The sequence below is a fragment of the Hyperolius riggenbachi genome, chromosome 3 (genome assembly GCF_040937935.1).
Source record: "Hyperolius riggenbachi isolate aHypRig1 chromosome 3, aHypRig1.pri, whole genome shotgun sequence".
Classification (NCBI taxonomy): domain Eukaryota; kingdom Metazoa; phylum Chordata; class Amphibia; order Anura; family Hyperoliidae; genus Hyperolius; species Hyperolius riggenbachi.
The window spans coordinates 436,789,263-436,816,762 of record NC_090648.1 but is presented as its reverse complement, the minus strand read 5'-3'; the positions used below and the strand labels follow the sequence as shown (position 1 = coordinate 436,816,762).

The 27,500-nt window shown below is 44.5% G+C and overlaps 1 protein-coding gene across 1 annotated transcript in view; it reads left to right on the top strand.

Annotated features, from left to right (window-relative positions):
* The window catches only part of KDM5A (lysine demethylase 5A), a 101,008-nt gene that overhangs the window by 55,495 nt on the left and 18,013 nt on the right, over nucleotides 1-27,500 (top strand). The window contains exons 22-27 of the mRNA XM_068277679.1: nucleotides 1,925-2,104; nucleotides 5,170-5,322; nucleotides 6,399-6,950; nucleotides 11,482-11,625; nucleotides 18,491-18,650; nucleotides 20,852-21,072. Of these exons, the coding sequence (XP_068133780.1) occupies nucleotides 1,925-2,104; nucleotides 5,170-5,322; nucleotides 6,399-6,950; nucleotides 11,482-11,625; nucleotides 18,491-18,650; nucleotides 20,852-21,072 (1,410 nt within the window). The remainder of the gene's footprint in view (nucleotides 1-1,924; nucleotides 2,105-5,169; nucleotides 5,323-6,398; nucleotides 6,951-11,481; nucleotides 11,626-18,490; nucleotides 18,651-20,851; nucleotides 21,073-27,500) is intronic.

The following is a 27,500-nucleotide window of genomic DNA, read 5'->3' as shown; positions in this document are numbered from 1 at the left end:
TATGGGGTGGAGGAGAATTCCTTAGGAGCAAAGATGGCAAGGCGAGGGTGTGAGAAGGCTACGTGAATTTCGAGTGCCATGGAAAATAGGGCGAAAGAACAGTGCCGATAGCAGATAATCTGTAAATTTACCTATATTCTACTATTTAACGTGTTCATTTTTGTGAGTAAAATATCGGTTATTGTTACCGATATTTTACTATAGCTAAACCTAACCCTACTCTAGTGCTGGATCCACACCATTCAATTTTTTGGCCGAGCGACCTTGCCGATTGATTATTTCCAGCATGTCCTATCTGAAGATCGATCGTTTGGTTTTTTTTTTTTTTTCTTTTAGCGATTTTCTGACTGATTTCCGTAGAAGCGAAGGGAATCTGTACATCGACAAGCTGAAAATAATCGATCGGCCAGGTTGATCGGCCAAAAAATTGTATGGTGTGGATCCAGCATTACACATAACCCTCCACTACCGATTCCTAATCCTAACCCCCACCCTCGGTGGTGCCTGACCCTAAGACCCCCCTGGTGGTGCCTAACCCTAAGACACCCCCCCCCCCCTCCTTCCGATGGTGCAATAAACCAAAAAGAAAACGCAAAAAACAATATTTATTGGGTGCCGTCTGGTGCCTGAATTTCCACTTTTTGGCGTCTTAAAAACCAGAGAAGAAAAATCGCAGATAAACGATAATTATTGGGTCCCGTCTGGCACCCCAATTTCCCTTTTGGCATCGGCTCACCGATAGTTTCAGTTAAAGTCTTTGGCGGCACCGATTTGTCCAGAAGCCGCATGCGCCCGATTTGCCTGATACTATAAGACCTGTTAAGTTTACTTAACCACTTCCCAACTGAGGGGTTTTACCCCCTGACCACCAGAGCAATTTTCACCTTTCAGCGCTCCTTCCATTCATTCGTCTATAATTTTATCATTACTTATCGCAATGAAATGAACTATATCTTGTTTTTTTCGCCACCAATTAGGCTTTCTTTAGGTGGGACATTATGCCAAGAATAATTTTATTCTAAATGTGTTTTAATGGGAAAATAGGAAAAAATGTGGGAAAAAATTTATTATTTTTCAGTTTTCGGCCTTTATAGTTTTTAAATAATGCATGCTACTGTAATTAAAACCCATTAAATGTATATGCCTATTTATCCCAGTTATAAAACCGTTTAAATTATGTCCCTATCACAATGTTTGCCGCCAATATTTTATTTGGAAATAAAGGTGCATTTTTTTCAGTTTTGCGTCCATCCCTAATTACAAGCCCATAGTTTATAAAGTAACAGTGTTATACCCTCTTGACATAAATATTTAAAAAATTCAGTCCCTAAGGTAACTATTTATGTATTTTTTTTTAAATTTGTAAATTTTTTATTTTTTTTTAATTACCCCCAAAAAAATTGGGGAGTGTGGGAGGTAAGGAGTTAATTTTTTGTGTAAAACTAGTTTATTTGTGTGTAAAAAATGGTTAGGGTGTAGTTTGACTATTTGACCACAAGATGGCAACAGTAACTTTTTGTTTCATGCGACCTGCAAGCGTCCGGAAGTAGAAAGAGGCTGGGACTTTGTTATTGCTCACAATGATCGCGCTGCTCAGCCGAGCGGCAGCGGATCATTGCGGGGCTTAGATCAACGAACGGGAATGGATTTTCCTGTTCGTTGATCTCTGGGCGAGCAGGCGGCGGCGTGTTTACTAGCGGCAGGCGGCGTGTTTACGAGCGGGAGCGCGGGCAGCGGCGGGAGTGCGCAAAGTACGGATTTCTCCGTCCCTGGGGGTTAAAGGATGGAAAATGGGACAGAGAAATCCGTACGGGCGGGGATAAAGTGGTTAACCATACATAGTTTATGGTGCTTCCAGAGTGTCTTCCTTTCATTGCAGGCTGGGCATTTGTCATTGACTAGTTTGTTTGGTGTGTCCTTGCAGAATGGCAGCCAATACGCCTACCTGGAGCAGCTGGAGAGCTTGCTGGGGAAAGGTCGTCCCATCCCAGTGCGTCTGGATTCCCTGCCACAGCTAGAGTCTCAGGTAGCTGCTGCTCGATCCTGGCGGGATCGTACTGGCAGGACCTTCCTGAAGAAGAATTCCAGCTACAATCTGCTGCAGGTGAGAATACATTCACAGTCTGAGGAATTGCTTTGTGCTCATCTCCTTATATTTCACATTAGATTTTTTTTTATTTGTTATATTTTATTGCTTCTAATTAGTACTGTTGCAATGTTTATTTATGGCCACTTGTCACTAGGGGCCAGTATGAGACTATAACAAAGGACTTCTGCTTTCAGTTTCTATATTTTCTGCTGGTAGGGAGAGATCAAAGCATTCCAAGGATTTACAGCAGGAGGAGTTCTGCCGACTGAGGTCAAAAGCAGAGCACTTATCTCAAACGAAAACAACTTTATCAAAGCTGATAATGGGTTAAAGAGACACTGAAGCGAAAAAAAAATTATGATGAATTGTATGTGTAGTACGGATAATTAATAGAACATTAGTAGCAAAGAAAATAGTCTCATTTTATTTTCAGTTAGATTTTTTATAACATTGCATTATTCTCTAATATTTGCAATTTACACACTACACTCAGCATTCTAAATTATTTCCCAGAGCAGGCTAATGAACTTTTGAACTTTACGCTGCAGAAAAAACAAAATACAGTAACAGACACTTGAGATAAGCCACAAACACTGGTCCACATGACAGCCCAGGGGCCCCAGGTCTCTCTCACTCGCTGGGGCCCCCAAACCACCATGCGACACCTAGAGGGAAGTGTGGGCAAGCCCTGGACCTCTCACCTCCAGGGAACTCACCCCACCACCTCTTAACTGATTGCCAACTGCACAAAAACACAATTGCTAACTTCCAGCTAGAGCAATATCCTGCCTCTCTCTGGCCAGCAGACGCCAGTCAGCCAATCAGGTGCACTGTCATACACCCTTTGCCTGCTGTACCGAATCTAGCAGGAATTACATAAATTAGCATTCAGGTGGGAGGCTTCGGTTGGACGCAATCGTGAATTGCATCGTTTACAGGGACGCCCCGTGTAGGCACATCTCCCACACGGTCCCCTCCCTAACCACTCACCTGTCAACTGCATCCTAGAAGCTGCAAAAAAGAAATTTAAAATCACAAACACTGGTCCACATGACAGCCCAGGGGCCCCAGGTACTTGAGATAAGCTTCAGAAGACAGAGCTCTCTGCTGCTTTGAAAGTCATGGAGCTCAGATAAGCTCTTTTGATTAGATAACAACTGGAGTTTCTTAACTCTTCCTGTACTGGAAACAATATTAGACTCCTATCTCTGTTGTTAATGTTTTATTTATTAGATGTACTACACAAACAAATCATTATATCATAAGTTTATTTTCACTTCAGATTCCCTTTAAGGACACCATTTCTGCTACCGAACACCTGTGTATCTCCAATGCTATGTACACATGCTAGTTTAAACTCTGCTTGGGCATCCTTGTGCAAGAATCTAGCCCCCCATCACCCCAACACCCCCCCCCCCCCCCAACCCATTTTAGTGACCCCTGCGTACATTGTTGTTCCACTCACCAGAGGCATCACCATTGTCCCTCCTTCTCCCTTTATAGTGACAGACGTATCACTGACATCTAGACTATCAGTGCATTTGTACAGCCTCAACCTTGATCTGTCTCCCATGGGATCGAGTCCCGATCTTGCTACTGTTTCGCAAATAATCTGTATCTGCTGTTGTCTTCGGACTCATTCAAAGCAAACCAAAAGTGAAGTGATGCGCTATGGGCCTATATGGTGTGTGTGTGTGTGTGTGGGGGGGGGGGGGTGACTTATATTGGGTGCGGCTACCTATACTGCGGGGGCACCTTGGTAACCTACACTGGGGGTGGCTACCTATATTGGGAAGGGTGGGGGGTTTACATAATTGGCTACTGACCTGTACTACTGGATGGCTTTTTTTTTGGGGGGGGGGGAGGGGGGGAACTTTGGCTACCAATTACGGGAGGAGGGGCCTTTGGGTGGGTCTACTGCTGCTCTCCGCTTTATTATTATTTAGTATTTATATAGCACCGACATATTACGCAGCACTGTACAGTGTGTATATATATATATATATATATATATATATATATATATATATATATATATATATATATATATATATATATATATATATATATATTCTTGTCACTAACTGTCCCTCAAAGGAGCTCACAATCTAATCCCTACCATTGCCATATGTCTATATTATGTAGTGTAAGTACTGTAGTCTAGGGGCAATTTTTAGGGGGAGCCAATTAACTTATCTGTATGTTTTTTGGAATGTGGGAGGAAACCAGAGTGCCCAGAGGAAACCCACGCAGACACGGAGAGAACATACAAACTCTTTGCAGATGGTGCCCTGGCTGGGATTCGAACCAGGGACCTAGCGCTGCAAGGCGAGAGAGCTAACCACTACGCCACCGTGCTGCCCACCGTGCTGCTGTATCCGAACAACCAAAATTTGCCATCTGTTATGATCGAATTTCAAAAGATTTTTGCCGCAAATCAATAGAAATTATGATCGTTGTAGCTCCGTGCTTTGCAAATATCTGGAGTCTATCGCCATGAGGGCGGGTTCACACTCGAGCGATTCTTAAGCGCTGCTACAATGTATCCCTTTGGATAGTTGCGATTCCGATTAATCGCAAACGCGCTGCATGCAGCGTTTTGGGGCGATTGCTCTGTGATTCTCGTTCTATTGAATGGGAATCACAAGCAAAAATCACGTCAGAATCGCAAGATTTTAGTTAAAACCGTGATCGCGGAGCTGAACGCGATCGCAGGCTAGTGGCGTTCCAAGCGCCAAGTGTGAACTAGCCCTGAGAGTAAAATTGATGGGTGTATGGCCAGCTTTTTGTTTGTTTGTTTGTTTTTTTGCCAAAAATCTTAGTTGAATCAGATTTTTTTTTTTGGGAGGGGGGGGGGGGGGGGGTCGCAGCTTCAATCTTGAGCTACTGCACTTTATAAAAACTTCCTTGCACTTGCTTGTTCTGGAGAGGAAAGCTTTGTTGGGAATTAGTTCTGACAGATGACTGTGCACTGACTATGTACTTGCTGTTGGGTTTCACTCAGTGGTGTGGAAATTGAGTAACAGAGCAAAGGAAAGGTAGTGCATATTCCTGAAGAAGCCCCCTCTTTTTCCCGGCAGGTGCTGAGCCCTCGCAGTGACATCGGCGTATACGGCAGCGGCCGGGGGAAGCGGAGGAGAGTAAAAGAGCTGCTGGAGGAGAAGGACTTGGATTTGGATTCTATGAGTGAGCTAGAGGAGCCTCTGGAAGACTCGCGGGATGCAGCATCTGTGGTACAAAAATACGTCCTCTGTATCGGTGTCCTGCCTTTACATGCACAATCTTTCAAATGGCCACTCCATGCAAATGTGATGTACCAGGCTTCTTTGAAATGGAGGGAATTAAGGCAGAACTTTGCACATCACATTAGAAATGACGCCAGTTGTTGCTGTGCTAATTTACCATGGAAATTGTAATATTTAAAATGACGTAAAAAAATCTATTTTCATGTAGTGACTTTGCTCTAAAATATTATCTACAGCATAATATCTACTACCACATTAAAAATTGTAACAGAACAGTATTTAAACCGTTAAACACAGCACTTTGGGCTGTGCTACTTGATAAGAGGAGCGCAAGCTCAGCGCATGCTATGCTGTGGTAGTGCAGCGCTGGTAACTATCACGTCCTATAAAGCCACTTGACCCACCGAGGCTCAGAGCAGGTTCAGTGGAGCTGTCGTTAGTTACAAGGAGCGCACTTAAGTTACCAGCGCACGGTATGCTGTGGTAGTGCAGCGTAACGTGCGCTGGTAACATACGTGTGCGCCTCGTGCTCCTCTTTAGCAGCGTAGCTTGATTAATCAAGCCCTTTGTTCTTCAGTGGAAAGCTCTTTGCTTTAGTGGAAGGCTTCTGGCTGCATCTGAAGAGGTGATAACATTATATTTTGTTTACATTCCTTTGTCAGATATGTTTAGTAAACATTAGCAAAGGGCTGAAACTGAGCTCTCTCCGCTTCTGGTATGTGTGCAACTAATAAGTGATCATTATATAGATTTTAATATATAAATACAGCAGCTATACAATAAAATGCAATGGTAGCTTTCAGAGCATATAAACTGTTCTTTGGGAATTTGTAATTTGTAGATAGACAGTACTACGTGTGCACAAAAGCAAATATAACTGTATGGGAAATAAAAAGTAGGAAAACACATTTTTGAATATGTCATGTCAGAGCTTTATAAAAGCTGCTTGTCGGTGTCCAGGTCTGTGGTGCTGTTTTGCAGCAGCATCATAAACTACTACTGCACCTTACTGCTCTTGTAAATGTCACTGTATGCCTTGTTCATTTATTCTCTTTTGTCTGCAGGTTGCTGTATTTAAAGAAATGGAGCGCAAAGAGGTGGATGCCATGCGTTCTCTTCGAGCCGCTAACCTGGCAAAGATGACCATGGTGGATCGTATTGAGGAGGTGCGGTTCTGCATTTGCCGCAAGGCCGCCAGCGGCTTCATGCTGCAGTGTGAACTGTGCAAGGACTGGTTTCACAGTACATGTGTCCCTCTGCCCAAGACTGGCACCCAGAAAAAAGGCGCCAGCTGGCAATCCAAAGACGTTAAGTTCCTCTGCACGCAGTGTATGAGGTCACGGCGGCCGCGCTTGGAAACCATTCTCTCCCTGCTGGTATCGTTACAGAAGCTACCGGTGCGGCTGCCGGAAGGGGAGGCCTTGCAGTGTCTGACAGAGCGTGCTATGGGCTGGCAGGACCGGGCGCGGCAGGCACTCGCCACCAATGAACTGTCGTGTGCACTGGCTAAGCTGTCTGTGTTGAGTCAGCGCATGGTGGAGCAGGCAGCCAGGGAGAAGACTGAGAAGATCATCAGCGCGGAGCTGCAGAAAGCTGCAGCAAACCCCGACTTGCAGGTTAGTTCTGGAGTACTTTACTGAGACTCATTTTAAGTTTGCACTAGATAAGGCTAACAGTACGAGCTAAATGTCAAACTGATTTGGAGTACCCAGTGATGCATAGCTCTGCCTGTGCTGCCGAATGTGTTCTACAGAAGCCTGGTTGCTTCTGGAAGTATGATGGACCTCTTGGTTTGGAAGTCCAGCTACTCTATGAATGCTAGTGATATGCTCTTGCCATGCAACCTCCCCCTCTCCCAGCTGCTTCGTGCCTTGGCCTTGAATTCAGAAATGTAATAGTTTAATAATGCTTTATTAAATATGACATTGCTGTAGCCACACACCACTGAAACCATTTATTTGGCCCAATAAGTTTACACTTACAAGGAATTTGACTGGGTAGTGGCTTGAGAAGTTTTCATTTTCAGTTCTATGCTGTAATGCTTTCAAGTCCTAGCAGATCTAGCGTGGTTCTGCATTAAAGGGAATCTGAAGTGAAGATAAACTTATGAGATAATGAATTGTATGTGTAGTACAGCTAATGCTAGGTACACACTGAGATTTTCTGGCAGATTTACTGTAAGATCGATTATTTCCAACATGTCCGATCATTTTCCGATAATCGTTAACAGATTAGTTAACGTTAACTGTTAGTCAGAAATCGATCGGAAATCAGAATTATTATTGAATTATTGGAACATAATTGATATGTATATCAGAAAATCTCATAGTTTGTATCTAGCATAAGAAATAGAACATTAGCAGCACAGATATGAGTATATTATTGTTTCCAGTACAGGAAGAGTTAGGAAACTTCAGTTGTTACCTATGCAAAAGCAGGGCTGTGGAGTCGGAGTCGTGGAGTCGGAGTCGTGGAGTCGGGCAATTTTGGGTGCCTGGAGTCGGAGTCGGGAAAAATGCACCGACTCCGACTCCTAATGAATTTGTAACTGTAATTAAAATAGAAAATATGATAAAATGTTCTATTTCTCAGATAATAGTCATTAAAAATAATGTATATATACAGTAATAGCTGTGCTTAGTCCACAAAAATGAAATAAACCAATCAAAATTAGTTACTTGTGCTGCTTCAATAAAGCAGTCCCCGTATTTTTGAAGTCAGATATACATATCTGATTGTGACTGTACAGTATATATGATGTGTACACAGGAATCTCTTATATATACTAAATAACATCTATGCTGTAAGAGTAAAGCCTGATGTGTAGCCGTGTCACTAATAGAGATGGTCAACGAGATGGAAATAATTCTGCATTGATGCGGATTCATGCAAATGTATGCACTCCCTTTGCTGATGAAATCAAATAATTTGATATGTTGTTAAAATTTGGTTTGGTGACTACAAATTAAAGGGTAACTGAGACGGATGAAAAGTAAAGTTTTATACATACCTGGGGCTTCCTCCAGCCCCCTTCAGGCTAATCAATCCCTCGCTGTCCTCCACCACCCGGATCTTCTGCTATGAGTCCTGGTAATTCAGCCAGTCAGCGCTGTCCGGCCGCATGCCGCTCCCACAGCCAGGAACATTCTGCACCTGCGCAATAGTGCTGCACAGGTGTAGTATGCTCCTGGTGGCGGAGTGTTTGCATGCGCACTACGCCCGACTGGCTCAAGTACCTGGACTCATAGCAGAAGATCCAGGTGGTGAAGGAGGGCAACGAGGGACTGATTATCCTGAAGGCGGCTGGAGGAAGCCCCAGGTATGTATAAAACTTTAATTTCATCTGTCTCAGGTTTACTTTGGTACACAGTAGTACTATACTCTACATATGCACTCCCCACAGAGCTGCAGGGAATCCACTGAGAATGCTGTGCACATTCAACACAGAGGTGTTGTCTGTTTACAATCTCCTCATTCCCCTGCAGAGTACCTGCACATCATTCTTACATGTACCCACACTTACATTGCCTAGGGCCTGATAGATGTTCTTTGTTCCGGTTTGTACCTTTTACAAGTACTCTTACCAAGGACTAGTTTTAGTCTAAAGGGAATAAATATAGTAGTCTACATATCCTTCTCACTTCAGTTGTCTTGTAAAATTCCTAAGCGTTGGCAGTTAAGAGACGAATTTCATGTTACATACTTTTAATCAACAAAATTGTAATCTGCAAATTAGAGGAGTCGGAGTCGAGGAGTCGGAGTCGGAGTCGGTGGAATCCTAAACTGAGGAGTCGGAGTCGGTGGATTTTTGGACCGACTCCACAGCCCTGTGCAAAAGAGTATCTCTGAGCACTCCGACCCAACTTGGGTCACTGGTTTGCACTTATACATCAAAGGAACAGTCAGAGACTGATTTAGTTAAGATTTTTACTGCAGGGGAGTTGAAAGGGTCATTAGCTCTGCTTGTTTTATAGTTTAAAATACAGTGTGACTTGTAATTGCAAATATATATATATTAAAATTTCAACATACGACTATTTTCTGTGCTACTAATGTCCTATTACTACACATACAAATAATTAAAACCTAAGTTTTTTTTCACTTCAGTGTCACTTTAAAGGGAAGCTTAACTGTAAAAAAAAAAAAAAAAAAAAAAAGTTTTACTTACCTGGGGCATCTACCAGCCCCCTGCAGCCATCCTGTGCCCATGCAGTCACTCATGGCTTCTCTGGTCCCCCGCCGCCAGCTAGGTTCGTTTTTGCCGACTGGGAGTCGGCCGGCCGCCATGCGTACGTTTTTACGCATCCCTGCTGGTACAGAAAGCTATTGCAGACATCATCAAGTACATTTTACGCGTTACGGGTTTAATGTGTAAAATTTTACGCATTACACCCATATCGCGTAAAAATGTACTTGTTGATGTCTGCAATAGCTTCCTGCACCAGCAGGGATGCGTAAAAATGTACACATGGCAGCCGGCCGACTCCCAGTCGGCAAAAACAAAACTAGCTGGCAGCGGGGGACCAGAGGAGCCATGAGTGACTGCATGGGCACAGGATGGCTGCAGGGGGCTGGTAGATGCCCCAGGTAAGTAAAACCCTTTTTTTTTTTTTTTTTTTTTTTTTTTTTTTACAAAAAAAAAAAAAGAAAAAAGAAAGGATAAGATTCCCTTTAAGCATGGCTACCACCTAAGGGAAGCAGCTGTTCCTGTGCCTGGAAGTCTTTTAGTTGCCAGGCAATCTTGTTATCTCAGTGTGTCAAATATATAACATTGCATTCTGTAAGCTGTAACGCTAAATTATGAGTTGCACTTCTTATCAAGTGACCATCTCCATTCCCCACCTATCTGTCTAAGTAAATTAACTCTGCAGTGTACAGACGTACATTTAAAATGTAAAATCGCCTGGAGTTCAGCACTGGCTATATTTTTGGCATGGGATGCTTGGAAGCAAGTTATTTAGTGCTGGTTTATTTCAAGCTAAGGCCTACTTGATATTTACGATGCTTTCTATACATAGCCAGTGGTATTTTAGATTTATATGGCAAGTAAGGTTTAATGTTTTTCTAATCTTTGACCATTAGATGTCGCATGAGTTGCTTCACAGAAAATCATGTGACTGTTGATGGATGTAAAGCTTGCCATAGATGCCCTTATTCAGAGCTGCACATAGGCTGGTCTCAGCACAGATCCCATATTGGGGTGCACATATAGATGCACTTAGTGCAGTTAAGACACACTACTGCACTTAAAGTTAACCTTCACTCATCTGGGGCTGCCCCAATCCCCCTGCAGCCATCCTGTGTCCTCACAGCTCCTTGAGTGTCCTCCGGTCCCCTGCCGTGGCTTAGTTTCGTTTTCGGCCAACTTACAGTCGGACTCTGGCAACGCGTCCTCTTCTTCGCCTACTCCGCCGGCAAGTGCGTCATGCGCAGTACACTTGCGAATGACACGCTTGATGGTAAGAAAGGGGAAGAAGAGGACGCATTGACGGGGGCCGACAACTAACCTAAGCCGCGGCAAGACTATATACTCTGTTAAGCCCTGTGGAAGATGTCAGTGGTATAGAAATAATACAAGGGTTGTCCATAAAATAACACCTGTTTGCTTTTATCTGCCACACAAGGTATTCTTTTTATGTAATTTAACTTGCATCTGTGAAGTTAATCTCCTCTCTCCCTGCACCACTTGTCAGAAGACTGCAGAACACTGGTAACAGCTTGTTCAGTAGCAATAACGACACCCTCCCCTCAATTCTTCCAAATCATGGGTGAGGAGTGTGATGCTACTACAAGTGGTTGAAAACATTGTAAAGCAAATTTTTTATTTTAAGTTTAGGAATAAGTGTTTGGTACATTGGTTAATTTTATAAAATTATTTGATCAAGCAGAAAGGTATGGCCACCTTAAAACATATTTTCATTTTTGTCTGGCGTTCAATTTCCCTAGAATTTCTTTGCAAAAGGCGATCCAATTAATTTTCAGAACTTTTTTTTTTCTTGTAACTTTCCAAAATGTGTCAAGCAAGGGTCTAGTATACAGTGCAGGAGAGTATTGACATGTATGCATGTCAATACTGTTCACAGCATGTTTTGTATTGGCATGTATAACCGTCAATAAGGAGGTTAATATCTTATGTTGCCATTACAGGGTCACTTGCCCATCTTTCCACAAGGCGCGTTCAGTCGGGGAATGACCAGCTTGACGTCTTCTCCACAGCCCCCCCTGGACTACGATGATGAGGAAACTGACTCAGATGAGGACATCCGGGAGACCTACGGTTATGACGTGAAGGTAGCACAATAGTCAGATAATGTAACCGCTGCAAGTTTAAAGTGTACCTGTAGTGAGAAAAAGTGCCCTGGGGGGAGGGGGGTACTTACCTCAGGAGGGGGAAACCTCTGCATCCTAAAGAGGCTTCCCTCTTACTCAGCAGAGGGGATCCAGCCCTGGCTCCCTCCGAAAATCCCACTTATCGGGGGGAGCCTGGTGCAGTATCCGGTTCCCCTCAGGCTCTGGTGGAAATACCCGAGCCCGATCAGGTCCACTCTACTGCGCAGGGGCAAGTCATCTGGAGACAGGCTAATGCGCCTGTGCAGGCAGGCACATGTAAATTTGCAGTGTTTGGGGGGAGTCAGTGCTGGATACGGCTGGCTGACGAAAACGGGAAAGTAATCCCCAGGGTCACTTTCTTTCCTACAGGTTTACTTTAAAGGGCACGGAGTCTGAATTGGCTTTTTGTTTTCCAGTTTGGCAAATCTAAAAAAAAACTTTGTGCAAAGACTTCAAGAGGAAATAAAGCAATGTCACCCTTTTTATAAATATAAGATACTAATTGTATGTCATTTGTGTTTGATTTTGTACATTGCGTTTGTATTTCCATCTGTGTAGTATGCAGCGTGTAGTAACAGAATGTTGGCCTGTGTTTTACACTCGGCTATGTAACTATTTATACAGAGAGACATCCGACTGCTGCGAGGCTGTTTTTAGCAATGTCGGGGTACGGCAAGACGGTGATCTCACTTCCAGGCTGTCAATAAAGAAAGCATTTTTCCAGGACGTCTCAGGACAGCAACCCTGAGACTTGTCTCCTTCCATTTTAGATTGGACAGGACGCTAGTTAAAAAATTAACATAATGAGATTAGGCAGGAACAGGCAGCATATATAAGACAGCATTCCCTTACCCTCCTCAGTTGTTTTCCTGTCCAGCAGGATGCTGGTTCGCTGGAGGGGCTGGCTACCCATGAGGGAACTTCAGGAGCCGCGGCTGCCACGCTTTCCGACTTGCGCTGGTCAGTTGGAGCCATGCGCGGACGCTGGCCGCACGCATCTGCCTCTCCCTGCATTGTGCGCAGACGCGCTGAAGACTGGAGGTCTTCCGTAGACGGACTTCCGCCGGAAGGACGCACGCATCACATGACGGAGTCATGTGATCGGCTGAGAGGAAGGAGGAAGTCAGCCTGGCGTGCGCTGCAGCGGCCATTCACCGCTATAGAGCTAGGGCTCCGAATCAAGGCGGAAACGGCGCGGATCAGGTAAAAGACCTCAGGTGCATAACCTGAGTTTGGGCGGAGCACCACAGAGTGCTATTTAAGATGGCATCATGGTCATTTTTTCTATTAGGCTGACCATGGAAACACCCGCAGGCTCTTGCTCCCAGGGCTCTGAGGAGACAAGCTCCACTCCCTCTCTGGTATGTGTCACATTGGTTATTTGACTTAATACCTGAATTGTGTGTATATTCATTGTTTGAGGGAGGTTCAGGCTTTAGCTTTTTCCTTTGTCTGTGTTTTTCAGCCAAAGAATGTAAAGTCGGATTCAAGGCACAAACAGGATAGGCCTACCAAGTCTGATAAAACTGATAAGCCTGATAAAACGACTACTTCTGAAACTAAGTCTGTACCTAAGTCAAAGAAGTGTGCAGTATGCAATACTCGTATGCCGGACTCAGCTAAGCATCTGTGAGACCGCGGCATTGAGTGTATTCTTAGAGAGAAGATTGGCGGAGGAGGAATACGTTGTCCGTTTTTTTAGGGCACTAAAAAGACTAAGACCTGCAGTACAGATAAAAGTACCTACTTGGGACTTGAACACAGTATTGCAGGCTCTATGTGAAGCTCCTTTCGAACCAATCTCGGAAATCTCAGAGAAACATCTCACCTTGAAAATGGCTTTTCTTCTAGCCATAACTTCTGCACGAAGAGTGGGAGAATTACAGGCGTTATCAGTCAATGAACCATACTGTACCATTTCAGAAGACAGAGTAACTCTTCGCCTAGATATCTCTTTTTCTACCCAAGATTGTATCCAAATTTCATACATCTCAGGAGATTCTATTACCAACCTTCTGTAGTAACCCATCAAATCAGAAAGAGGAAAAGATGCACTGTCTCGATGTGAGGAGGTGTTTAATACAGTACATTCAACAAGCTAAATCTTGGAGGAAATCCAACGCTTTGTTGATTCTCTTTGCTGGTAAAGGCCGTGGCAGACAGGCCTCTAAATCATCCATAGCAAGATGGATCAGACAGGCCATTGCATTATCCTATATCCAACAGGGAAAGCAATTATCTGGACCAGTGAAAGCACATTCAACCAGAGCTGTGGCAACATCATGGGCAGAGAGGGCAGGAGCTACTATAGAGCAGATATGTAAAGCGGCTACCTGGTCAAGCCACAATACGTTCGTTAAACATTATAGACTGGACTTATCATCCAATTCTGATTTATGTTTTGGTAGACGTGTGTTGCAGGCTGTTATCCCTCCCTAATAAAGTTTCTTGTTTATCTTCTCAGGGTTGCTGTCCTGAGACGTCCTGGAAAGACAAACTTACTTGTGGTAACGTCTTTTCCAGGAGTCGGAAGGACAGCACCCTTGCTACCCACCCGAATAAAAGAAATTTGTTGAAGCATCATTCTGTGTGGAGTCTTTTTTATTACTGAGGAGGGTAAGGGAATGCTGTCTTATATATGCTGCCTGTTCCTGCCTAATCTCATTATGTTAATTTTTTAACTAGCGTCCTGTCCAATCTAAAATGGAAGGAGACAAGTCTCAGGGTTGCTGTCCTTCCGACTCCTGGAAAAGACGTTACCACAAGTAAGTTTGTCTTTTTTTCTTTTTTTGAAGGCAGACCTTCTCCAAATGCATACTTCATGTAAATATGCATTTTGAAGGAACAGACATCGTTAGCGCAGTGTTTCCACTTCTTTTTCTTCATTGCTAATTTCTGCTACTTGTGTCTTCACTTGCACGTGAGCCTTCATTTTGCCAGTGATGTCAGCAGTATGCACATAAGGTGGAGAATTCACAGCATTTTGTGACTAGTTTGTTGTGCATCTCGGCCTGTCAGCTGGAACAGTTGCTTGTCAATGAATTTATCAGTTCTCTCTTTGTACCAGGGAGACTTGAAAGTGTACCTGATGTGACATGACGAGCTAGACATGTGTATGTACAGTGCTAAGCGTACAAATAGGCAGGCCAAGTTCCTTTTGTGCATGAAAAAGCATCAACTTTTAACATCAAGGTGTGTAAGTGACAGTTTCTCTCCAGTCGGGACCTTGGACTATAGTGATATATATATATATATATATATATAGAGAGAGAGAGAGAGAGAGAGAGAGAGAGAGAGAGAGAGAGAGAGAGAGAGAGAGAGAGAGAGAGAGAGAGAGATTTTAATAAAACATAGCATTAAAACATACTTTTTTTTTTCTTAACATATTCTGTGCAAACAAGGAGTGGCAATCAAAACTAAAAACTTTTAATTTCTGTACAAGACCCAGAACAAGTTTATTTTATTTTTCTTCAGGAAGAATGTCTGCTCTGCGTACCAGCAGTCTCTAACCTCTTAAAGAGAGCCAGAGTGGGCTAAAAAAAAAAATTAAAAAAATATAGTAGGCTACCTTATCCGTAGGGCTGAGCGCATCTGGTAGCCGCAAAAACTGCCGCTCCCTTGGGCCGCAATAGCCCACTTTCACTTGTGTGACCCCTGGGTCACGACGCTGCACTGAGAGACTGTGTTGTCTCTCATAGCGTGTGGGGTGGCGGGGGAGCAGCATGGGGAGAGAGCTGCCCAATGGCAGCTCAGGAAACCCTGTAGGAACGCCTTTGGCAGGGAATTCCTCTCCCCTCTATTTACCTCCGAGTTAGCGACAAATCTTGTCTCTAAACTCGGGGTGCTGTGTCAGGCTGAGAACATGGCGCTGTGTCCCATCTGCCTCCGGAAGATCCACCTCGGGTTCTCTTTAAGGACCAGAGACTGCTGGTCTCCTACCAACAAATCGCCGCACGGACTCGCCACTCTCGCTGTGCATGCCACTCACCCATTGTCGCAGGCTCCTTACTCATGACCCTGTGATCAATGTGAGCCGGGGACTGGCTCCTGACCGGCTCGCAGAGCTCTGCCATCATAACAAGGCAGAGTGAGGGGCCTGTGGTGATGGTAGATTGGCGGTAGAGGCAGGTCCATGCGAGCACGGTAATTAAAATCTGCGTCCTAGCAGGAAAAAGCAGCCACAAACAGGGCGTAGATTTCAATTACAGCAGTCTGGAAGCCGTTAACAAGAACATTTTTATTGAGCAATAAACCATAAACGGCAAAGGATGCAAATACTACATTCCATTTATGTTATGTTATGTTAAAAATATAAATTTCATCAAATACTCTTATGCATGAGCAACAATTGTGTATGATGCTAAAAAGATGATGGGGATATTTAACGTCTATGCCATGATACCAGATCTGCTCTGTGCTAGTGGAGAGATCCTTGCCCTTCCATTAACTTGGCTTCTAGGCTGAAAAGAGACATCTAGTCACTGGTAGTCATTGGGCCAGAGGCTCCAGCCCACTGTCTGTGTTTGAGAGCAAACCTAATCCATGCAAGCCAACACTCTGGCATGAATGATGACATTTAAAATTAGGTCTGAAATAGGGCAGCTCTGCTGGTGCAGGGGAGATGTGAACTCCGGGGTGCCCACTTATCTGATTGCCTAGATTGCCTAGTACTCAAGTGGGTGGCAGAAATCTATGCAAAAGTACAGCCCTGATTAGGTGCATATGTGGAGAATGCAGACAGGCCCTAAGCAGGTACCTAGGTCACCTTGGGCCATCGAACTCTAGATCTGAGGTTATATGTGCAGCTGAAGTTAAAGAGAAACTAAGCAAGAATTGAACTTCATCCCAATCTGTAGCTGATACTTTGTTTTCCATGAGAAAACGTTTCCTTTGTCAAACAGATCATCAGGGGGCTCTGTATGGCCGATATTGTGGTGAAACCCCTCCCACAGTGTGATGTCAGGACCATGGTCCTGACAGTTTACTGTCTGTGAACCTCATTGCATTGTGGGAAATAGCCGTTTCAAACTGCCAAAAAAGCAAGCAGCAGCTACTTCCACTGTCATCACCTGCCAGCAGTAAAAAATATCACCATGTGATAAATGTCAGAAAGTAAATCAGATTTTACAATGGGCAAACACTAACTAAATCATTTATACATAATTATTGTAAAAATGAAGCACTTTTTTTATTACATTATTTTCACAGGAGTTCCTCTTTAACCTCCTGGGCGATAATCCCAAGGCTTGCAGGGATAGATGGCTCCTCCATGTTTGAGAACAATCTCACTGAATGAAGAGATCTGCAGGGAGTTTATTTGTGGAACATCGTAGTACTGTATAATACTGATTAAATTCTATAAATACTAAGCCCTTGGGACTGCACATAGTAAAATCTATGGCGCACTTGTGGCTGCTTAGACCTGAGATGTTGTGGATTTAATGATTTAACTACACCGGTTAAAAGGTTAATAAAATATCAACTTAGTTTATTTCATAGAGCGAGTGAGTTTTAAGCTCATGTGGAATTGGTCGTAGAGCTGCCAGAAGTTCCACGCGTTTTACCCTCAAATTAACTTGTTTGGACATATTACAACGCAAAATGGAAACACTTTTTGTAATGTGCTGTAATCCAGATTAAAATAATGTCAGGTTGCATAACCGCTCACATGGGTTTCACGCTAGTGAATCTACCCACTGGGCTTTACCCACTCAGCATAGGAGTGGTCTGTGATCTGTCAAATTAAACATTTTATCAAACTACATTTTTTCTATTTAAATTTTAATTTATTAGGATGCTGAGTCAAGAGCTTTTTGCCACCTCCAGATTCTCAGCAATTGCTTCTGAATCCTCAGCCCTGTGCAGAATATGAAGTTATTACAGCAAAGTCCCTGTTATCTGGAGCTCAGGCAACTGGAAGTCTCAACTAACTGGCATGTCTGAGGGGGATGCCAGGGACTGTGCTTTGTGGGGTTTGCATGGCATTCTAGGGTAGAAAATAAAACCGAGCCTCCAGGTGGCATCTTCTTCCCATCCTGCAATTCTCTTCAGCTTTCCGGTGTCCATAGACTGCTTCTGGCATGTCACCTGACCCAATGCGGATCAGGTGACACACTAGGAGCCTTACACAGAGGATGCTGGAAAGCTACTAGGAGCTGGGCCAGTTCTAAACTTTTTGCTGCCTGCTTGCTTGAGACTTAATTTTAAAAATAGGCCTATCTAATACAGTACTATACCCCACGCTATATACATATCATGAACTTTGTGATAAATGTTAATGTATGATAATTGAAGGTATATTAACTTTGGAGGAGCCGTAGAAACCAGCACAGCAGAGCCCACAAACGGCCTAAAGCTGATAATGACCGCTTCAGCCATCAGGCGTGTGTACAGCTGGCAACCCGTGAGCAATCTACTGGGTGAATCGACTCATCCCCAGCAATGTCGATCCCATTGTTCACGCCACTCCCCCACCCACCACGTGACAGCAGGCATGTGCCGCTCCTTGTTCCTTCATCGCCCCCCACATAGCAACACAGCGCATCATCACCTACACAGATGACGTGCGTGTATGAAGCCCGGCCCAGCGATGTCGGGCAAGGGGATCGGGTCCTTATCCCCAATGGGCGACATAATTTGTGAGCGTGTATGCGGCCTAAGAATTTGGCCTTCCCCACTGTGAGTACTACCGATTTGTGCTGGTTGGTTGAGCCTGTTGGTTAGCTGAGTTCCGGATAACCTGGGCTCTACTCTGTGTGTGTGTGTGGGCCTAATTTTTGTTTGCAGTTCAGTTTTAGATAAACATTTCCCTTCTTTTATCCTCCAGGACACTGGCAGCATCAAGTCTTCAAGTAGCTTTGAGCCTAACCTGTTCTGTGATGAGGAAATCCCAATCAAATCCGAGGAAGTGGTCAGCCACATGTGGTCCACGCCCTCATTCTGTTCGGAACACGCCTACTCCTCTGCTTCCAAGAGCTGCATACCAAGTAAGTGTGTGAGGAGCTGGTGTACATAGTCCCTGTACGCTGTGGTTACTGCAAGACTGCATTACCCAGGATGCCTTTCCAGAACGTTGCAGAGCATTCTGGGACTTTCAAGATCTTAAGGATTAACGTTTGGGCCAGTCTATCTCAATCACTGTTGGGCATAAGTATTTAAACACCTTGGGCTTGATTCACTAAGACAAATAGCATGTCTTATCCGAGTTAACACGCCTTAACCCAGTTAACACGCCTTATCAGAGTAGCATTTCAAACGCTACAAACTTATGCCTGCTAATTGGCAATGACGAGCGCTCCACTTGCCCTGCCCTGAGGCCCTGCGGATTCGTAGTGCTCGTTTTGCTACTCTGATAAGGCGCGTTAACTTTGATAAGGCGTGTTATCGCTGATAAGGCATGTTAACTCAGATAAGGCATGCTATTTGTCTTAGTGAATCAAGCCTTGTGTTTAAAAAAGGTGCCAAAACTTTAAAGTGTACCAGAGACCACGTAATACAAAGAATTGATACTTACCCGGGGCTTCCTCCAGCCCTATAAGTACGTCTGAGTTCCTCACCGTCCTCCCGTGTTCTGCCTTTTCAGCCGCAATCAGCCTCCGGCAACTGGCGTCAGTCGAGGTCTTCTGCGCATGCCACAGCCACTTACTCCAGAAATTCTTCCTGCTGCTGGCTGTCTTCAGGGTCCCTCCCAGGCCTTTGCTCACAGCAGCATCTCAGCCAGTGAAGGAAAGCGCTCATACACATCTTTCTTTGCTGTCTGAGCACTTCCCTACTGAGCAAGTGCAGTTCAGAACTCCTCGCATGCCGAGTTCAAGTGCGCCACCAATGCATAACCCGGTGCACTTCCTATGGAGAGAATTGGACTGATGGGCCAAGCCAGTATTGAAAATTAAAGAAGAATGGGAGGGACCCTGACAGCATTGAGCAGCACAAATAGGTTGTGCAGTAAGTGCTTTAATACATTATGTATTTAATGTAAAATGTTTTATTCACTTTAGGTGTACTTTAGTACTTTAAAGGGACTCCGAGCAGTGCAGAAACTATGGAAAGATGCATATCATTTTAAAGCTCTCTTTCTCCTCGTTCCAATGATATATAAACCGCCGCCCTACGCCTTTTAGTTTTCGCTATTTTCGCGATTGAAATGGCCGCGATTTCAATCGCGAAAATAGAGAAAACTAAAAGGCGTAGGGCGACGATTTAGGTGTCGCCAGAAAGAGGAGAAAGAGAGCTTTAAAATGATATCCATCTTTCCATAGTTACTTGTATTACACAGGACGACACTTTCCCCAGTGTCAGCAGCTCCATTCAGCAGCTGCTGACTTTAGGAAAAAGTCGCCCTGTGTAATACAATGTAACTATGGAAAGATGGATATCATTTTAAAGCTCTCTTTCTCCTCTTTCTGCCGACTCCTAAATCGTCGCCCTACGCCTTTTAGTTTTCTCTATTTTTGCGATCGCGGCCGCTGCAATTTCAATCGCGAAAATAGCGAAAACTACAAGGCGTAGGGTGGCGGTTTATATATAATTGGAAAGAGAGCTTTAAAATGATATGCATCTTTCCATAGTTACTGCACTGCTCAGAGTCCCTTTAAACGCTTCAGAGTTTAAATGCGGTTCGGCAGATTGACTGTTTATATAAACGTCCTATTTGCACTAATGCTGCACAAACAAGACATGTATGTACATACATCTTGCAGGAAGTAGTTAATCAGGCACTGTAGTGTGTGTATATGTATATATATATATATATTTATATATATATATATATGTGTATATATATTTATATTTATTTATTACATTATTACCCCATGTCTATTGGTATGTACCCCCCAATGTGATACTTAGCCTTGAAACTTTCCTTGCAGCGCATTCTGGGAGACCTGGTTTATGTTTTCTGCTGGCTTTAAAACTTTCACTAAACAATATGTAGAGATCACCTACCACTGTTACAGATGTCACCACCTGTGACAAATATGAAAATGTACATCGCACAAGGAAAGATTTTACAATGGCTTAACACAGACTAAATCATTTATAAACGAATATTGTAAAAATCAATGTAAGAAATGTTATTGTGTGTTAGGAACAATAGAGTGCTGTTTAGGATGATATACGTTGAGTACACTTATCACCAAACCAGGTAAATGACATAATGTAAGGGGGAAGTTTGTGTTATGTGCCCTAGGTTCAGGAACCCCTCGGAAGCAGCCCCGGAAGACCCCGCTGGTGCCGCGCAGCCTGGAACCTCCTGTTCTGGAGCTCTCTGTCGGAGCCAAGTGTCAACTGGAAGAACTAATGATGTTGGGGGACCTCCTGGAGGTGTCGCTGGACGAGACGCAACATATATGGCGGATTTTACAAGCCACACATCCCCCTTCAGAGGAGAGGTTCTTGCATGTCATGGAGGTACCCTATTTTCTGTGTCATTTTCTGGTGTTTGGTCACTGGCCACTTTCTAAATTGTTCTTTTTGCCAGCAATAGAAGATACTTTGTTACCAACACCAAGTTTAGGCAGGACATAGACAGCATTTTTTAGGGTCCTTCGGTCCTGCACTGAGTTGAAATTCGAAAATGTAATACAGAAATTAATTTTACGCAGAACTGTTTCAGGCTGTTGAATCATCTCTTAAAGGACAACTGTAGTGAGAAGAATATGGAGGCAGCCATATATATTTCCTTTTAACCACTTGCCGACCGCGCACTCATAACGCGCGTCGGCAAAGTGGTAGCTGCAGCTAATTAATCAGGAAACAGCCGCTCGCGCGAGTGGCTGCTTCCTGTCAATTCACGGCGGGGGGCTCCGTGAATAGCCTGCGGGCCGCCGATCGCGGCTCGCAGGCTAAATGTAAACACAAGCGGAAATAATCCGCTTTGTTTACATTTGTACAACGCTGCTAACAGTAGCAGCGTTGTAGTAGATCAGCGATCCCCGGCCAATCAGCGGCCGGGGATCGCGGTCACATGACAGGCAGGAGCCTGTTAGAGGCTGCACAGGACAGATCCGTTCCTGTGCAGCCTCCGATCTCCAGGGCAGGGAGGGAGGAGAGGGAGAGGGGGAATCCTGCGGTGGAGGGGGCTTTGAGGTGCCCCCCCAGCCACACGCAGGCAGGAGCCATCAGACCCCCCCAGCACATCATCCCCCTAGTGGGGAAAAAAGGGGGGCGATCTGGTCGCACTGCCTACTGTTTGATCTGTGCTGGGGGCTGTAGAGCGCACCCAGCACAGATCTCAGTAATCAGCGCTGGTCCTTTAGGGGGGTTAAAGGCGGGGTCATCAAGTAGTTAAACAATACCAGTTGCCTGGCTGTCCTGCTGATCTATTTTGCTGCAGTAGTGTCTGAATCTCATCAGAAACAAGCATGTGGCTAATCTAGTCAGATCTGACAATAATGTCAAACACCCAATCTGCATATGCTTGTTCAGGATCTATGGCTAAAAGCATTAGAGGCAGAGGATCAGCCGGATAGCTAGGCAGCTTGTATTGTGAAAAATGAAATAAATATGGCAGCCTCCATGGATTTTGCTGCCCAGGGAGGCAGAGCTTACCGCTGTATTTCTGCCTCCATTCGCGTCAATCCACCGCAGATCTCTGCGTCTCCCCCGCCCCTCTCAGTGAAAGAAGACAGAGTGGTGGGGAGAGGCGGCGATCAGCGGGGATTCATGCGAATGGAGGCAGAGCTACTGCAGAAAGCTCTGCCTTCTCCAGGAAATGCTCCCCCGTTTTTGTCCTGGAGATTTGAGGGTGATAAAACCCTCATTCAGCCACGGGATAGCAACAGTTTAGGTCGGGCATAAATCTTTAACATAAATAAGAAATGAAAACTGATTTTTAAAGAGGCTTCAGATTCTCCTTAAGCCCCTCTGCCGGCATCCAGGGAAATCTCCTAGAGGGGTCCCTATGCTTATGGTGGATGCATCTGCATTCTACACATACAATGAGCGTGTCCACGATTAGACACGTCTGATAAAGGATAATAAGCCTCAACACAGACTTACCTGAGGTCGCCCACAGGACCATGAGCCCAGCCTTATGAGCTCCTCATATGATGGTCATTAGTCTGATTTAGCAACTACCATCTTTGTGCTGTGTATTTTAAAGAGACACTGTAACAAAATTTTGAGCCTTATTTTTTCTATTCTATAAGTTCCTATACCTGTTCTGATGTGGTCTGTCTTACTGCAGCCTTTTCTAGTTGCACTGTCTCTGTAATAAATCTTATCTTCTTTCCTCTGTCGTGTCTGTCGGCAAGAGGCTGGAATGTGTGGAATGTGCAGCACTGCTTGTCATTGGCAGAAGCTTTACACACCCCCTCCAAGCTCTGCATGAATCCACACAGTAAGCTGTTCTCAGCCTATGATACTCTGGTTAGAAGCCAGTCATTTGTTTGTAAACACTGCCTAAAACTGTTAATTACAAGCCAGGATTGCAGCAGGGAGTGACAGAAACAGCACAGAGGGGCACAGGGGAACATAAGGAATAGAATGGTATGCTTTTTATTGTAAGAATATTAGAGTACAGATTCTCTTTAAGTCAAACAAAAAAAAATGAGTTTTACTCACCTGGGGCTTCCAATAGCCCCCTGCAGCTGTCCGGTGCCCTCGCCGTCTCCCTCCGATCCTCCTGGCCCCGCCGGCAGCCACTTCCTGTTTCGGTGACAGGAGCTGACAGGCTGGGGATGCGAGTGATTCTTCGCGTTCCCAGACACATTACCACCCTCTATGTTGCTATATGGTACATGATATATGCTATAGCGGCATAGATGGCGCTATTGTGGCCAGGAACACGAAGAATCACTCACGTCCCCAGCCTGTCAGCTCCTGTCACCGAAACAGGAAGTAGCTGCCGGTGGGGCCAGGAGGATCGGAGGGAGACGGCGAGGGCACCGGACAGCTGCAGGGGGCTATTGGAAGCCCTAGGTGAGTAAAACTCATTTTTTTTTTTTTTGACTTAACCTCCTTAGCGGTAACCCCGTGTGTGACACGGGGTAAGCCGCCGGAGGGTGCCGCTCAGGCCCTGCTGGGCCGATTTACTTAATTTTTTTTTTGCTGGACGCAGCTAGCACTTTGCTAGCTGCGCCAGCACCCCGATCGCCACCGCCGCGCGCCCGTTCGCCGCTATCCGGTGCGGCGCGCATCCCCCCCCCCCCCCAGACCCCGAGCGCTGCCTGGCCAATCAGTGCCAGGCAGCGCCGAGGGGTGGATCGGGTCTCCCAATGACGTCCCGACGTCGCTGACGTCGGTGACGTCATTCCGCCCCGTCGCCATGGCGACGGGGGAAGCCCTCCAGGAAATCCCGTTCTTTGAACGGGATTTCCTGATCGCCTATCGCCGGAGGCGATCGGCGGGGCTGGGGGGATGCCGCTGAGCAGCGGCTATCATGTAGCGAGCCCTCGGCTCGCTACATGATTTAAAAAAAAAATAATTAAAAAAAAACTGCTGCGCTGCCCCCTGGCGGTATTTTTCATACCGCCAAGGGGGTTAAGTGTCCCTTTAAAGGTGCAATGTGACACATAACTAGCGTCGCATCACTTCCTTTCATCAAAATGCGGCCACTCACTAGGGCCACGGAAGAGGCAAGTGGAAGCCCCTCACACTCACAGGACTGATCATTGGCCAGCTCTTGACCACCGGCCGTAGTCTTTATGTACAATAGGAGAGCAGGATACTTTTTCTTTATTTTACAGCCTACCAGCCACAGGTTGTTTACGGTGCGGAGCTTTCGTAATTCAGCGGGGAGGCGCGCTAATCTCCGCCCACAGGACTTGACTCCATTTGGCGGTCCTGGGGGAGCAAACTTCCCGACGCCTATCGGCGTTATGCGGTCAGGAAGGGGTTAAAGTGTACCTGAGCAGAAGCAGAAGATCAAAATGAGATACTTGCCTAGGGGGGTGGTGGAGGAGATGTCACATTCCACAGGCTAGAGGCCTGGGTCGGATATCCCAAAATGCAGGTTGGGTTTGGGTACCCGTATTGATTTTTATTGGGTAGTGAAAGCAAGCATAAGACAATTCTGTGTCTTTTGCTTCCCAAAGTCTGTGATGGCTTCTGGGACCAGAGTACTTACTTGCTGATTACTGTAGTGCTGCTGCTCAGCAGCAGAGCAGACTCCTTCCTTCCTGCTCTCAAGCTGAGACCTCCCCTCCACCAAACTACATGCCACTGTGAGACTGAACATGTGTTTTTCAGATGGGCAGAACTCATTTAGTAATACTGGGCATGCTCAGTTAGAATGGGAGGAGTGGTGAGAAAGCTCTAGCTGTCTGTTAGTGACTGGGAATATTTGATTGGGCAAGAGCTATAGAATGTTCTGACATGTTCTCTGAAGCTGGAGGGAGGAGGCACCAGTGCACAGGGGCAGGGCAGGCTGAGAGCCTGAGAAGCACATGGAGTGGACTGGAAACGGCAGCTCAGACACAGTGCATTCACAGCCATCTAGCACACATAGGTATGTGTTTTCTGCACATGACAAAACTAGTTCAAGACAATGGGGCAGATTTATCAACAGAAGTTCTTGCAAAATAGAGGGAAACCTATTGCTAAAGTGAAACAATTGATGTTTGTGTTTCTGTTTTTTCTTTTGGTTGTGATAGCTTTCTAATGGGATAAGTGTGTATGTAAGCAAGAAATAATGCAAGGTTGGAAAGACATTTTTGCACATAAAATGCACCTTCTCAAGCCTGCAAGTTTATGCACAGAAAGATCTACCAAGCGCCTTCACTCAGCAGTAGCTCATCATTATCAAATAAAGGCATAGCTCCCAACTGTCCCTCTTCCGGAGGGACAGTCCCTCTTTCCTCCTCATTTGTCTTGTCCCTCTTTCTATGGAAATCTATATATTTCTCTACTAAAAAATGTGTTTGACTCTAAACTTTACTCCCATTAAATTTATATATTACTAATTTGCCATATTGCTGCCATATTTATTTCCTTATAAGCAATACCAGTTGCCTGGATATCCTGCTGACCCTCTGCAGCAGATCAGATTTTTCAGACATTATTGTCAGATCTGACAAGATTAGCTGCATGCTTGTTTCTGGTGTATGATTCAGACACTACTAAAGCCAAAGATATCAGTAGGACTGCCAGGCAACTAGTATTGTTTAAGGGAAAATAAATATGGCAGCCTTTGTATTCTTCTCACAACAGTTGTCCTTTGGAACTAAGCTCAGAACTTCCTCTCTATTGCATGATACCCTTTATGGGAAAAAAAAATCTTCATTACAATTTTTTGAAAAATCCTGAAGTGTTAGGATCAGGATCTATTCCAAGTAGAATACAATGCGTTTTACGTCCGAATTTGCTTACGTGATTTGGAAAAGCATGTGTTTTTATGTGCGTTTTTAAAGTGGGCCTGAACTCATGCACAGGACACAAGGAAAACACAGATTAATGCTCCCTGTGTGTGTTTATAGTGAAGAGCCAGTCTAAGGCCTGGAACCCACTACAAAACGCTATCACTTTCGCTAGTGTTTTGTATGAGCGGTTTGTAATTTTTTTTTTTTTTTTTTTTTATTAAAATGCTTTATTAAACAGCATAAAATACCAGGTAGGTTTGTAAGTGATTTCATGAGCGTTTTAGGTAGTGATTTTAAAAAGTGTAATTAATTTGCCAGCCGTTGTGTAGCGATTAGCGTTTTTAATTCTGATTGGTCCTTTCAATGAATTTTAATTTTGTTAGTGTGCAGTAATGTAAAAACGCTAGCAAAATCGCTCTGTGTAGGTTTTGACGAGCAATTATGCCAGCGTTTATATACTTTGCATTGCAGAAACGCTAATCACTAAAAATGCTGCATGTCCTGTGTTTGCGATTTTGCTAATCGCAATTGCTCCAGTGGAGTTTGGCCCAGCGGTTTGAATCACTCCCTAAACGCTCACAAAATCGCTCTAGTGGGTTCCAGGCCTTATACTCCCTCAGCTGCAAGTAATCAAACTTGTAATTTGTTCTCTCAGCTGTGTCAGCACAGAAATTCTGTCTTAGCTAACTTGTAAACACAGGATGTTAACCCTTTGTCTGCTTTCATGAAAAATGAAGTAGACACACTGCAGATTTATTGCAGGCGTTCTGTGGGCTGCAACAAATGTCCTATTAGAGAGGAAGTTCTGAGTTCAGGTCTGCTTTAATGCAGTTTTGTGCATTGGATTTTTAATCTCCATAGCAACAGGACATCACTGTGACTACTCAGAAAATGTGAAAAAATGTTTCCTTTGCATGCGGGACTATTGACTTTCATTAATCGGGATCTGCATGCAGGGTGGTGTAGAAATCTGCAGCATGCAGTTCACAACTTTTTCTGCATTGCAACGCATTTGGGAAAATGCATTACATGGAAATGACTCCATTGAACTACATGGGTTTTAATGTTAATGCAAAAATTTGCATTGTGCGTTTTCATACTCTATGGAAATGGGCCCACTTTTTTTTTTTTTTTTTTTTTTTTTTTTACTCCTAATTGAAGAAAAATAATCCAAATGAAAACGAATCTTTGACAACTGCTACAATAAGCAAAACATCCTTAAGGAACATGTTTAAAAGCGCACGTAAATGCATGGGTCCGCTTAAAAAAAGCTCACAGCAACTCACTAAAGCAGGCACAAAAATGTGTTTTTTTTTTATCATGCGCTTTCACGTTTCTCAACGCACCCAGTGTGAACGAGGCCTAAACACATACAGACCACACAGCAGTGAGTTTCTAAGCAACCATGAAGACTTTTCATTGTGTGCTGTGCAAGAGTTTCGGTCTGCTTTTAACCTCACTGGCGGTAATCCCGAGTTACGATCAGGCTAGCCACCGGGAGCGCTATGGAGAGTAATGCGCGCAGCGGGAGCTTTTACT